This window comes from Apodemus sylvaticus, chromosome 7 (genome assembly GCF_947179515.1).
Source record: "Apodemus sylvaticus chromosome 7, mApoSyl1.1, whole genome shotgun sequence".
In the NCBI taxonomy this organism is placed as follows: Eukaryota; Metazoa; Chordata; class Mammalia; order Rodentia; family Muridae; genus Apodemus; species Apodemus sylvaticus.
The window spans coordinates 109,793,595-109,808,840 of record NC_067478.1 but is presented as its reverse complement, the minus strand read 5'-3'; the positions used below and the strand labels follow the sequence as shown (position 1 = coordinate 109,808,840).

The 15,246-nt window shown below is 42.1% G+C and overlaps 1 protein-coding gene across 2 annotated transcripts in view; it reads left to right on the top strand.

Annotated features, from left to right (window-relative positions):
* Nucleotides 1-15,246, top strand: part of Bmper (BMP binding endothelial regulator) — a 258,331-nt gene that overhangs the window by 141,298 nt on the left and 101,787 nt on the right. For both annotated transcript variants that reach the window (XM_052188805.1, XM_052188804.1), the window contains exons 8-11: nt 2,119-2,228; nt 3,907-4,047; nt 5,917-6,021; nt 9,867-9,912. In XM_052188805.1, coding sequence (XP_052044765.1) covers nt 2,119-2,228; nt 3,907-4,047; nt 5,917-6,021; nt 9,867-9,912 — 402 coding nt within the window. The remainder of the gene's footprint in view (nt 1-2,118; nt 2,229-3,906; nt 4,048-5,916; nt 6,022-9,866; nt 9,913-15,246) is intronic.

Sequence of the window (15,246 nt, the reverse complement as noted above, 5' to 3'; positions counted from 1 at the left end):
TAAAAATTTTCTAGAATTGAATGAAAACATAAACAGTATACTGAAATCTATTGGAATTTCTTTCTTTCTTTCTTTCTTTCTTTCTTTCTTTCTTTCTTTCTTTCTTTCTTTCTTTCTTTCTTTCTTTCTTTCTTTCTTTCTCTCTCTCCTCCCTCCCTCCCTCCCTCCCTCCCTCCCTTCCTTCCTTCCTTCCTTCCTTCCTTCCTTCCTTCCTTCCTTCCTTCCTTCCTTCCTTCCCTTTTTCCTTCCTTCCTTTCTTCGTTCCTTCCTTCATTCCTTCATTTTATTTTTTTTTTCTGAGATCGGATTTTTCTGTGTATCTCAGGCTGTCCTGGAAATTAATGGTATAGACCAGAACTCAGAGATCTACCTGCTTATGCCTCCTCAGTGCTGGGACAAAGACATGTGCCACCACAACTGGTCCAGCTAATAGTTTTTTGACAGCTTCAAAATAACATTAGAGGGATTCTTAACAGAATACTTGGGGAGGGGATTGATTTATATGTTGCTGGAAGTTAAAGCATCTCAAGATGTGGTTGGAAACATGAGAATTACACGTGTTAGTTAGGATATTAATAATGTCGATGGGCTAGGGAACTATCTCAGTGGGCAATGATGCTTATCATCCAAGTACGAAGACAATCACTCAAATCCTCAGTACCGGGTGCTTAAAAGACTGACATTTGGGCAGTTTGTAATTTCATCTTGCAGGATTAGAGACAAGATCACTGGTAATGGCTTTCTACACTAGCCCAATCATTGAGTTCTAGATACAAGGGAGAGAACATGCCATAAAATAGAGATAAATCAAGAAAGAAACCTGATGTCAACCCATGGCATCCAAACATGCATGCACACACACATGCACACACAACACACACACACACACTCATATACTCACACACACACATACATACACTCATACACTCACACACTCCTGCATCTACACATATGCAATGCTCAGATATACTCATCCACAACACTTACATACCCACTACATACACATACACAAGACAAGAAAGCATAATGATTATGCTAATTTTGGTCTAATCACGGGATTTTTTTGGTTACCTGTTTTAACATCATCATTGCAGATAGAGGTCATGACAGGGGCAGTGACTGTTGTTGCCATGTCATGAGTGAAATTAGAGAATTCAGAGTTATCACACCCAAGGTCATGAAGGAGTCTAACTGTGAGATCCAAAGCATAGCTTACTGTTGTCTTCTGATGTCTGGCCAGTGCTTTTCTCATGATGAGACCCAGTTGATTTAGAGCTGGGTCTGCTCTGAATCCTTGACCGTTCATAGAAGAAAACAATTTTTTTCTTACCTCCTGTTAGTTTTATTTCCAACAACTGTAATTGTAAGAACAGCATTTAATATGTCTGTGGACATTCTGTGCCTACTGATAAAGATTCCATCAGGCCTACTAATGCTGAATGTTAATCTTTCGTAAAAAGAAAGAGGAATGTGGCTATAAATTTGTTCAGTGAACATGAATTATTGCTTTTTAACTTAGTCTTTAATTAAAGTAACATTTCAGAGATGGTTGCACGTTGTCTTGTGAGTAGAAACTCAAGTGGTGAAAGCAATAAATCAGACCATATTCTTTTTCTGGGGGTGCAATTGCTCCTCACCCACCAGTTCAGTCCTCACAAAAGCTGGATATAGCATATGGAATTGGAGTCGCCCTTTATAGCCCTTGAATTAAGCTTCCCTTTTATGCCTCTGCGTCCTTTCTTTTCAGATCTTATGTGTAAACCTATTTAGACTATTATAAAAAAATATTGACTAGGTAACTTTCAAACAATATACATGCATTTCTAGAGCCTGGGAAGTCCAAGAACAAGGTTCCTACTGTTCTTTGAGATTTTTCTTCATAGCTCACTGATGTTTCTCTTGGTGTTCGTCAAACACCATGGGAGTAACAGAGTTGTCTCTGGGGTCTGTTACATAAAGACATTTTAGTAGGCATTCTGCCCTATGACCTATTCACCTCCCAATGCTCTCCTCTGCTGATATTATTGCTTGATGGTTAGGTGTCAGTGATGGAGTTCTGTGGGAACACAATCTGGAGCCTGTCTTGCTTACATTGTGCTTATTCGTGCTTCCCTATAGGTCAGAGGAAAGTATTCGACCTTCCTTTTGGGAGCTGCCTCTTTCGCAGTGATGTTTATGACAATGGAGCCTCATTTGTCTATGATAACTGCACAGTATGCACTTGCAAGGTAAGGAAGTCCTAGGGGCTGAGTTATTACCAATTGGCTTAGATTACAGTGAAACTATAGGCAAATGTGGTAGCATTTTGCTTATCCAGAGGAACCATTGCTGGTGGTATCTGAAGAATATAATCATACTCAAGGTTGCAGAAGTCTGGAAGGCATCCTAAGGATTCTCTACAATCAAATATGCAGATGGCTGTGTTCTGGGGCTCTACCTATCTCAGATGAATTCTGTAGCTCACTTGGCAGTGAAAATAACTTTAATTGTATTCAAGAAAAGACAAAGGCTTGGTTTTATAGTTTACTACAGAGATAAACCTGATCAATTTCAAAGCCCATGGAAACTCTAATGAGGTGATGCCTGAATTCCATGGTTTGCATGATTCTTTGTTAAATATACAACTCCTGCTACACACACTGCTATACATAAAGACATAGAGCATCACCTTGTGAACTTCGTCTCCATGTCGACAATATCACATCACAACAAAATCTCTCAGGCCACAGTTTTCTCTTGGAAGCTGAAACTGCAACTTTGTTGAAACATGTCACCTGCATGATTCTGCGGCTTGAGGGATAGCCTATTTGCCCACAAATGGGAGCTAATTGTGCTATCATTTACCTCATTTTGGGTTTTCAGGAAATCTAGGGCTTTGAGACATAATCAGGCAGTGTGTCCCAGTCTTCCCACAGAACTAGAATGAATACTTTTCCTGAAATTGTCAGGAGCTTATCATAATATGAGTTCTTAGACATTCTTGGGAAAGCTGATACCTGAAGAACCATGTATGTCTTAATTACTATTCCATTCCTGTAAAGACACATCACAAACAAGGCGACTCTCATAAAAGCATTTAATTTCATACTTCCTTAGTTATAGAATGTTAGTCCACTATCATCATGGAGGAAAGCAGATAGGTATGGTGTTGGAGTAGTAGCTGAGAGATTTACATCCTGTTCTATAGGCAGCATAAAGAGAGATGAGGGAGGGAAAGAGAGAGGGGAAGGGAGGGGTGGGAGGATGGGGAGAGAGAGAGAGAGAGAGAGAGAGAGAGAGAGAGCCTGGCAGAACCTTTTAAACCTCAAAACTTACCCCCAGTGACACAGTTCCTCCAACAGCAACACCCCCTTAATACTTCTAATTTTTCTCAAACAGTTCATCATCTCAGAACTAAACACATAAATATATGAATTTGGAGGGGGCATTTTTATTTAAACTACCACAGATGGGATTTGTTATATCAATTCCCGCTTCCTGTTTGTGTAAGCTTCCCTCTCTAACAGACTCACTTAAGGTTCTTCTTGATTTCTAAGGCAGGTCTGAGAAACCCAAACAAGCTCTATTATGTAGAAAATGAAAGGAGGGCAGGAAGAATGGAATCTGTCAGCCCATAATGATCTGGAATTTCTTGTCTCACTGAGGAAGTATGCTGGGGTCTTGAGCATGAAGTTATAGGCCAGTAGAAGCAAGTCTGGGAGTGTGGCACACCCTCACCTGCTATAGCCATTAGCCAGGAAGCATGTTTTGAACAGGATGGAAAGCTTTTTTTGTACTACATTAAAGCATGGTGCAGGAGAGTACAGCTTAGAGCCTTTGTGGGTTGTTAAAGGAGGCCGAGAAGGCTGTGTAGGAGAGGAGAAAGTCATTTTTAATGTTTTGTCTGCCTTACCTTTGGGTCTCCAGGACTCTACAATGGTTTGTAAGAAGAAGTGCTCTCATCCTGGTGTCTGTAACAATGATGAGGATGACTGTTGTGAAGAGTGTCTCCTACGGGTGCCCCCTGAAGATGTCAAAGTGTGCAAGTTTGGTAGCAAGATTTTCAGGGTATGTATGAGACAAGCCATCATGACATCATGAGCTTGCGGGAGCCATCACGCTGTAATGGCCACTAAAGAGCTCTGGACTTACGGCAGATTGGAATTTTACATAATTTATACATTTAAAAACACACATGTATATTTAGCATATTAATTTTCAAATGCATATATATAATCAGGAGATGGAAGATTCCAAATGTGTCAGTGTTATTGCTCTTTCTATATGTCATCAGCCAGTGCTTGAGGCTCAGCTGAGCAGGCCAAAAGACTGGTGTAGTTATGGTTCCCAAATGACAGAGCATACCATTTATTTGGGGATGCTAAGTATGCCTTGTCAAGATCATGGCCGTGGCAAGATCCTGATGGATCTAAAACTTGGCACTTTCAGCAGCATTTTACAAGTTTCTTTTTTAAAAAGGGCTCAATTGGAAAGTGTTAACATGAGGATGTTTAGCATGTAAGTAACAAGTATAATTTGAGAGTCCAACTCCAAGGTATTCAAAGGCTTGCTTACTGACCTTCCAACACTGCCTGGCATGTGCTCTACATTGTTTGATAGTGATCTTAAGTAGAAAGCTGTGTAGTAAGCATTTGGCTTTAGGAAGCAGGTGTTGGCTATGTTCAGACGATCTCCCCTCTTATGTCTGCTATGGTTTCCTTAAAGATGAGGGAGACTTTATACCAAAGATGTGCTGATGATACCCATGAGCACCTACCCTCGTAATGTGTCAGATGAGGAAGCTCCCTCAGGGAGCTGGCATAATGAGAGAGAGGTCTGGAATCTTATGAACCCTGCAAGAAAGAAGAAAATGTATTCTACCTATCAGGAGAGGGCAATACAGCAAGTTTTCAGAGACACTCATGTAAAATACTCTTTATTCAGAGCTACTATTTGTGCCCAGAGCACCAAGATAAAACAAACTTCTCTCATAATAATGCTTTGGACAAAACCCTTTAAAAAAAAGTACTTTTGTACTTTACAGAGATTGTGATCCCTGATATTTGCTCATAGAACATTCATAAGTTTGATGCCCTTTACAGACAAATTCAGTAGTTCTCTCTCACCTGAAAGGCAACAGGGGTTTGGCAGGCCTCAACAGGACAGGGTGCACCAAAGATTTTGAATCTGTAGGACCAAGGAAAGATCCTTCATCTTGTCTTTATATCTAACTCTGTTGCCTGGACTTTCAAACTTCAGTGTAGGTATGTGTCCTGCCTGATGTGTTCTGGCTGAGCACTGACTGCACACTATAAATTTGAGGATCCCAGTGCATTCACTAAGTACCTTTGTATCCAAGCAAGAGTCTGGTCTATGTCTCGAGGGCTGTACCACATCGTGGGAGGGGAGTGCAAGCAGGAGTCACGTCTCTAGGTCTGGTCTGTCTGAGCTTTGTGTGTTAAGGGGTACTCGAATTTCTTCCCCTCTCTTCATGTCTTGGGTGTGGCTCAGGGGCAAGGCACAGGTGTCTTACATCACTGTGTCTAAGCATCTCAATTAATTGTGAAGCCAGATATAGGAAATATTTCAATTCCATTAATAACAGGAAAGTTAGGATTTGCTCATGTATCATGTATAAAATTCATACTTCCTTGTCTTCTGGAGTGAAAATAAAAACACATGAGCACACGAAGGGGCAAGATGTAAGCATGACTTGGCTAGACCCAGAAGAATGCTCCATATTTTGGACCAAGATTTTCCCACCTTTAAAACAAACAGTGCCTGAAAACGTTCCTGGCCATTGTGTTAAGTGGATCACATACAGATGCCTCAGAGTCACCCGACTTAGGCATTTTAGAAAGGCTCTCCTCAGGGGAGAAACCATTAACTCCTTGTTCAGCTCTTATCTGTAGTAGAAGTCTGTGCTGTGTCCTGCAGGATGGAGAGATGTGGTCCTCAGTCAACTGCAGCATGTGTGCTTGTGTGAAGGGGAAGACGGAGTGCCGGAAGAAGCAGTGTGTCCCCGTTAGCAGCTGCCCACAGGTATGTAGGGAATTTGGCTTTATTTTTCTCTGTTACCTTGGGAAATGCACGGCATATGCCATTTTCTGAAGACAACCAGAATTTCTCAAAGCTTACATGTAATACCCCAGGAGCTAAAGCCCGTTGTTCAGCTCCCTGATTCTTTCTTGCCATCCCTGTTTGGAGTCCAGCCTTGTGTGACCAAACTCTTGTCCTGTTCTTGCTGTTATCTTCCTGCCCTCTGTTGACATCTCTCAAACCTTTGTAAACACTTCCCCAGCTTTCTTCTTTCTTGCCTAGATGTTGTTTTCTATTGTTGGGTTTTCAATTTAACATCATAACCATGTTTTTTTCTTTTTCTTTTTCTTTTTCTCTTTTCTTTTTCTCTTTTTCTTTCTCTTTCTTTCCTTCTTTCTTTCTTTCTTTCTTTCTTTCTTTCTTTCTTTCTTTCTTTCTTTCTTTCTTTCTTTCTTTCTTTCTTTCTTTCTTTCTTTCTTTCTTTCTTTCTTTCTTTCTTTCTCTCAAATCTCAACTTTCCTCTCATAGCCGTGGTCATATGTGGTTGTTTAATAGTAACTTCCCAAGGATTTCCTTGCCTAGCTGAAGCCCCAGCTCCTCTCTAGCCCTGGCCTCCATTGTAGCTCCACAAGGAAACAGCATCCTTATGGAAATGCCTCTTTTCAAAAACCCACAGCCCAGACTTGAATAAAGCCACCATTATCTTCTGAAGCAGGGACTCCATTGAATTCACCTCTGCAACCTGAAACCTTTCAAGACTTTGTGCGTTTGAGAAAATGTCAACCTATTTAGTACCTTCCAGTGAATGAAGGAAGCATATCCATATATTCAGAGCATGTCCTCCAGTCTCTGTTATAGAAAGCTTTTAATTTTATTCACATCTGCTATTATTATAAACAAAAAGTTGCTGTTTTTACTTGAGTGCCAAATGAAGCACAAAAAACAACAGCTGTTGCCATTGCACAACTGAATTGGTGGGGAGAGGGGAGAAAAGGGAAAAAAAATCCCCTAATTAGTCTTGCTTTAAAAAGCCTCAGACATAAAACTGAAAACTTCCCATAAAAGAAGAAAAAAAAAGTAGGTACAATAAGCAGACTTGAACATGGGCTGCTTATAAATATTCATTGGGAAAAATGGAATCACATCATTTCTGCCAGTCCTTGGGGAACCCTCACTGCTAATGAACTCTCCCAGCACATGTTAGTAATAATGGGCTTCCTTATTCTACAAGACAAAACCGGGAAGCGGTGCCAACCTGGTGGCTCGAGTAACTCGCCTCGGCAGGCCACTGCGGGGTTTGCAGCTTCACTTCTGCGGCTCTGCCACTCATAGCTGGGTCGGTGGTTTCTGTTGCTAGGTCACAGCTCTTTATGTTGCCTGCTTCTCCCTAGTGATCTTCCTGGGTGTGCGACACCAGCCCCTCCCTCCCAGGAAGGCCTCTGCCCCGCCCCCCGCCCCGCCCCTCTGCCCTTGCTTCTTGGTGCCCTGACTTAGCTGAGGCCTGCCTCCAGCACCACCTTTCTGTTTCTAGGCATCCTTCTAACCTGGTTTGCCCCTCGCATTTCCCCTTCTCAGAGGCCAGCACAAAGTCTTAGGAAGATACTTTAGCTCTACCATGAAATCCCTTAAAAAGAAAAGAGGAGTTTAGCAGTTCTCTTTCCCTACATTGATTAGGGAAATTTAAAAAGATAGTAAAATTAGAAAAACTAGAAGGTCTCTGTGCACACTCCCCTTCCCCCTCTGCTATAACCTTTCCAGTTACACCCATCCCCCCTTTCAGAAGGAGCCTATGGTTGTGGTCACTATGTGCCCTCCTAGGTAATTCCTTACCCTCTGGGGTTGAGACCCTCAGTACACTGTTTCTTTGATAGATATCATCAGTTTATATTGAAGCCATTTCTCTGGTCACAGAAATAACCTCACTTCCCTGAGACTGCTCCACTGTGGTAGGTGTGAATAGACCCTTCTTCCAGATGAGGCTACAGATCATCCAGTTTCTAGCTCATTGCACACGGTCGAGGCTCTCCGACCTCATAGTCTGTCCTTTATTTTTTCCCCCACCTATTTGCTGACCAGCTTTCCTGAATAAGGGAAATGGCCGTGTCTGGTGAGACACAGATGCAGGGAGTCACCCAGCCCCCTTGATTAGAAACGTGGCTTTAACTCACACCATTCCAATGGGGCGACATGCCTTGTCTGAGACAGTACAGAAATCATTCCATGGACCTTACCTGATCTTCTTTGGTTTTGTCCTTGAGGAATTAAATGAGATTCCCTATGGCATCAATTCTCAACCTATGAGTCAAGACCGCTTTGGGACTGGGGCGGGGTTGAATGACCCTTTCACAGGGATCATATATCAGATACCCTGCATATCAAATATTTACATCATGATTCATAACAATAGCAAACTTACAGTTATAGAGTAGCAAAAACAAACAAACAAACAAACTGTTTTATAGTTGGGGGTCCCTACAACATGAAGAATTGTATTAAAGGCTCTAAACTTTTTCCATGGCATAATAGTTTAATTTATCATAGTAGGTTTAGTGGATCCAAGAAATGACTGAGACGTGGCTTTAGTTCTTCAGTTGCAAAATGTCATTTCAAAAGCTGATGTGGTTATTTATTTTGAAAATATTCAAACCTGCTCTGCAAACCGCTAACCGTGGCGAGCAGAGTCTGGCTCTGGGCCTTTGTCCCGGGTCTTGGGCCACATCTTAGTGCACTTTGCTTCCTTAGTTCTCTGTAAAAAGGAGATGAGATCACCTATCCTCAGAGTGTCGTTGTGAATTTCAAATGAGAAGAAGCATGGGGCACGCACAGCCAGAACTGTGGCTTAAAAAATCTGTAGTAAAAGAACATGGCTTGTGGTGTCACATAAAATGAAGCCAACTTTCTGTTTCTATCATGCTGTGTTACATGACACCAGCTTTGTCACCCATGGAAGGGGAAATCCTCAGCTCAGAAAGATTTTGCAGTTCTTGGTAGCAATGACTATCATATCATTAAGCCTTAAGGAATTATTGGCTCATTAAATCCTCATGAGCAACCTCCCTCACCCCGTTGTTAGGTCATGCAGCAAGCGCTGTTCCTTTAATGTTAGTCAGCTTCAAGGACATTTCTTTTTCCCTGTGATGAATCACTGAGTCAGATAAGGAAAGGGCATTTTCTGGCACAGGTCTGGAGAATATGCATCCTTCCTTAAATGTCAGGCATTAAAAACAAAACAAAACAAAAATGGTATTTGACTAGGAAATGGCAATGCATTTTCTAGAGCAGAGAGAGAGAAAACCATTCAGTATGATGGAGCCCACTGCTCCTTGCTTTGATTGTCTAACAATGAGTTAGCATGCATGATGCTCAGAGATGCTTGACTGAATTCCATCTGTGGTGTACCGCATCTGTAGGATGTGAGTGAGCATCTTTGGCTTGGGTTGCAGGGTACCAGAGAGCTTTTCAGAGCAGCAGCAGGAAGAAGGTCATGATGATATGGACAGAGTGCCAAAGGTTCCAGGTTGTGTGTGTATGCCCTTGGCTTGACGGCCAATGAGAAAGCTGGCTCCAGCCCGTCTCCTTCTTCCTTCCATGTGAGAAAAATCACACCATACTTTGAGGCATCCTGTTTCTACAGGATAAAAACAGGAAAGCTTTTTGGAGTGATCTTGCCTGGCCTGGAAACATGATGTGTGAAACTTCATTTCACCACCATTGAGACCATCAAGTTCAAGTACAATTTGCGGTGAATTCATTGGTTTATCTGGGTGTTATAGTTTGAAAAGAGATTTCTCCTTGACAGACCATCTCTTAACATTAAATTTTTGGTTTCTTTTCTCCCTCCTGACCAGGGTAAAATTCTCAACAGAAAAGGATGCTGTCCTATTTGTACCGAAAGTAAGTTCATTATTTGGGAAAATGTACTTGTAATATTTGTTTAACGTTTTGTGATGATCAAGGAGACCTGGTGTAAGTTTTATGTAGATTTAATTCTGTGGGTCTTAGATGGGTTCGTCCACCTTCCCAGGGGCACCTGAGATCAGCTACCATCCTCTCACAGAAGCTAGAGTCAAACCAGTGTGGATATTTCCACCAGAATCTGCCGTTAGGAGACCTCAGGAAGATAAATGGATGGATGGAGTTTTAGAGAAGAACAAATAACTTAATGTGCATTTGAAACGCTAATAGCATTTTCAGTCCTTGGGGTTAAGATAATGAGGTACGGCCAGCCATCCATAATCTCTAAGACATATACTTCCTCTCCTTACACCATCAAAGAACTGCACTTCCTCCTCCCTCTCCTGACTCCCCATCCTTTCTCCTGGGCACATTTGATGTTGTTGATGGCCATGAGCTTACATCCTGATACTTTTAAATGACCTTCTGAAGGTTCTATGGAATTGTGGTGACACTTGAGAGCTATCCGAGGCTGCCTTATTAATCTCAGGGACAGAGCATTGTGCTGGCTTCCCCAGCAGCCCCGTATGGGGACTTCTGCCTACATTCCATTAGGAAATCACCATGTCAGTCCCAAAGTTTACTTGGCTTTGAGACAGCTTAATGAAGTATGCTATCGAAAGAATGGCGTTAGAAATACATTGTCGTTACTTCTGACACAGGGTGGTCGTATTAGAAGCTGTGTTATGAGCCAGCCAGGCTTAGAGTGGTGGGCTTTTGTGGCATTTGGCAGCAGCATTTTATGGAAACAGGTTTGTTCCTTTCATTTATCTGAAATCAAAGTTTATATTGCTCCAAGAAACCCTGGTTTCCTCCCCTTTGATTGTTTGATATACTCGGATAACAAATACATAAATATATGTCATTTTATATCTATACAAAACTACATATGGAAAGCTGATATATGTTAATGTATTATATATACATATATTCTTGTCTAATATATATCATTATCATTTTCAAAGAGAGTCATTACGCTTTACAATGGATGAAACCGCTCATTGAATTAGCAAAGAATAAGTTATAGATTTAATAAAATAACCTTCCTTTGAAGATAATGAAGCCATAAACTAACCCAAGGGAAACCAATGATGCATGGCAGCAGATTCAGAAATTAATGCAGAAAGAAGCAGCAGTTACTATCAATCCGCCAGTGACTAAAAAGCACCTCGAATTAGTCCTTTCAGTCGTCTCCCAGAGACTCTCCGTTTGTGGCCGATTCAGAGGCTACTTTCCGCTTCATTCCCTACTCTATGCGCAGTCTCCTCTGTGCACTGGTAACATTCTTCTCTGTAGCCACACCAGTGGACATGTTTGCATTTCTCCATAGAGTATAGATAATGAGGCAGAGAGAGACTAGATGAAGTATAGACAGACCTCCCAGGAACTCCCAATATTTTGCAGTACACCTCTTTTATGTGCATGCCACAGATGTGTTATGTCTTCCGATTCTCTGACTTTCAGCCTCATAAGAACATGGGCTTTGTGCAGAAACAACGTAAATCTTTAATTGCCCCAATTTTTTAAGAGTCAAATGGTGTTTAGTGACATATTTACTGGACCGCATTAGTTTCTCTATGGCAAGAGGCACCCGGTGTAAGTTTTCTATAGATTTAATTCTGTAGCTATGAGATCTGTAGCTATGAGATGGACTCCTCTGCCTTCAGACCCGCATAAAACTAGGTTGTATTAGTTTATCTATTCCAAGCTGGCCTTTCCATATCTAGAAGTATGATGACTTATAAAGAAATAAAAGTAGAAGACAAAGAGAGACAGCAGTTTGTAATCAGCCAAATCAAGTGCTGTGTTGTGTGAAATATACGAATGATCCATCCCTTCCGTCACCCAGGGAGACAACCAGGGAAAGCCACCCAGCTGGAGGGGCACTGGAGGCCACGGGCTGCACCTGCACCTGCAGGTCAGAGCTGGAAGCGTGCAGGCATGCGGTTCTCGGCCCAAGTCTGAATTATATCATCCGATGGTTATTTCTCAATCTCCCATGGTTTCTTTCCATCTGTTTACCCTTGCTGGCTCTCCAGCCCATCTTCCTTCCCTGCTGTAAAACACATTCTCCTTGGCGAGGCTCGTTTGTTCAGATTCAGTTCAGAGATGGGATAGCTTCCAACGTTTTAAAGTAATGCCCAGCTTTCCATAGTGCGTCCAGGTAGACTTCTCCTGGTGTCCCATAGCCACGGCTAGAGACCTCCTACTGTGAAATCCCTTTGTTATTATATCTGCGATCTGGAACAAACCTTTGGGTTCATTTTTTCCTCTGCTTATTAGTTATAAAACCTATTCTGGCGTACAGGTTTCTAGGGTGAGAAACCAAGCCAAAATCCTTAAACTAAAGCTGGTGCTTTCTAAAACTAGAAGATTTCAGGGTTTTCAGCCTTTGTTTTTATTGACAATCTACCCCAGTCTGCTTTGTTTTAGAAATGCCCTGTGTATTGCAGAGTATTTAGCAACAGCCCTTGCCACAAAGTGACAACCAATAATGTCCACAGACATTGCCAAGCGTGTCCTCGAGGTCAACTAGTGAAACTCCAAACAGGGAAAGCTGCCCACATGAATGCAGACAAACACCCAAGGGACAAGCAGTGACGACTTCCTTACTGCCAGTACCTGCTGATTCAGCACAGTAGGAGAGGAAAATGATGTTGCCCTTCTGTTAGCCTAAAACTAGAAGGCCTTGAGGTTTATTGGATATGCTTTTATATTTCAATTCCCTGGGCTTATAAATAGTTATGAAGACATATCCTGGTGGCTTAAAAATTGCTGTCATTGCTCAGAAGTGGGAAATAAAGGGCAGGCTACACTTAACAGTGTGCCTAAGTTAACTTCTGCCTTCACTGTATATGATCGCACTAATACTTTGAATTATTCAACATCTATATACGTACAGTTCCTTTAATCTACTTTGTAAGGAAGCAAGGCTCTATACCTACATCAATACATATGTGCATACGTAAGTGAAATGGATGATGGCTCTCAAATCCTTGTGGATACTTTTTGACTGCTGATGCAAAATGAATGACGGGTTGCTTCTAGTATTAGCACTACACGGATGTTCACTAAAATCCCACAGAATTCCTTTCTGCCTTAGTAGCATTTGGCATCTTTTTTCCTCGGCAAAGAGGAAACAAAATCAGTGGTTTGCAGTTTATTCTCTGCGTGTGCCAGATACGTTGCAAGTTGATTGCTGGGTAGGAAGCAGTCACAACAGCAGGAAACCACTGTGTTCTCCATATCAGAACGATGGGTAACGTGGATCTAAACGTGTAATAGGGATTTTATTATCATGGGGAGTCCTCTTAGAGTCAGGCCCAAGGAAAATCTAAAAAGCATAGCTGCTTCTTAATAACTCGAGACATACCATTTTCCTTTCCAACAGAAAGAATTGAATTTGGTTTGGATGATTTACTTACAGTAAAATATTTGAAGTGAGCTAAACAAACTTCATAAAACTTTTTGGCAAAAGTGCTTTCTTGCCAAGGTATGAGGCTGTAGCTGGAAGGCAGTCTCTGCTTGGCTGGGGATCACGTGACCGTGAGCTAGGTGCCAGGAAGTGTCAGAACTCAGGAGGACCACTTGGCGATGACTGTAGCATTTGGTTTATGTGAAATGCTCTTTTATAGTGTGCTGGCAAATAGTGGTTGGAATCTTGACCTCAGCAACCCACAGAGACCAGAATCAGATAAATTCTATGCTGGCTGCCGAGCTGTTTTCAAATTTGGAAATAATACTTCAGTGTCAAAGTTTTCACTGATAAGTACAGTGAGTGTGGGGGTGAGGTGGGATGGAGGAGTCTGGGTGGGGGCGGCCGAGAGATTGGTTGTGAAAGAAGTTCATCTCTTAACCAAGTTGGAGGCATCCCAGACCTTTAAGACAATGTTTACCCACACCCCAGGTCTCACAGATTACTTAACCCTCTGTGTAGCTCCTTTGTGTAGACATGTCCCCAACCCCAAATGCAAGCTTGTAGTTTTGAAACACTGAGGCTGATAGAGTCTACTGAGCACATATGTATACAGATTGAAATCTCAGCCACACGCACATCCTATAAGTCACAGAAAATACTGACTTTTAGCAGGGGGTACACAGTTGTCAGATGACTCTTTAACCGCACCCTAAGGGGTTAGCGTCTAGCTGTGTGCAGGTTAGGGTTCTTGCACCAGCTTATCGTGAGCCCTGGGTCTGTTGCCTGTACTCACGACCTGCTAGCTGCAGAATTTGCCCCAGCTAGTTTTGTTGGCAAGTTTTTCTATCCTAAGCCCACTGGAATGCCTGATGCTTTTTTATATATCTAAGTAAACAAAGCAAGTATCAGAGACAGTGAAGGACAATAATTGAACTTTCTGAGGAGTCAGGGGCATGATGCATGAAAGGATGACCCTGGAGCCAACCTAGGAAAAATCTCCACCGAGAGAGAGCCTCTACAAATCAGCAACTGCGTGTTTGTAAAGGGGCTCTGGACTCTGGGACTTAAGTTCTCTCAGCCTTAAGCATTTGTCCTTACCTCGAGCAAGCAAGGAAATTTGACACGAGGCTCAGGATGCTTATGGAATAAGAATCAGTGTTGATTTTAGCCCCGACAGGGAGGCGTTAAGCTTAGTAACCACTGAAATTTCTGCTAGTGCATATGGAACTGGCTTTTGACATTCGGTGTTTGAGCCGAGTTCTTAAACTCGGCTGGCAGGCTGACTGAAAGTGAAGCCCCACATACCAACTGTGGTCCAGTGGAGAGCCCACACAGGAACAGCTATGGGGAAATGAGTTTTCTCTGCTGTGCTTTCTGAGCTAAGAGATACTATTGTTTTAAGTTGGACTAGAGTGGAGTGATGAGACTGAAGCCATTCTCTAAGAACTAGATCATCTTTAACTTCCACCTCTTGTGGATTTCTTCAGAGTGAGCTGCATAGTAGTACTTCTCAAGACCTAACACAGTGTAGAAACAGACAAGGATGGCATAGTGCTGCTAGGTCTAAGGGTGAGTACTTGACACGTACTCAGTAACTTGGTAGTTTACTAGTTAACTATGACAACCATCATCATCAATGTCATCCACATCACTAGCCAACAGGATTAGCGATAGCAGCGTCAGTAGCCAAGGCTTTATTTATCATCATCTGCTATGTATCCAAACTCTGCCATGGTTGTCCCATTTGATTTCATATGAATCTCACAGCTATCTTTTGGCCAAGTAATATCATTAGCTACAGTTTGCAGCCAGGGAACTGAGACCAGTTTGGAGGTCAGAGATGGAGCCTGAGTTTC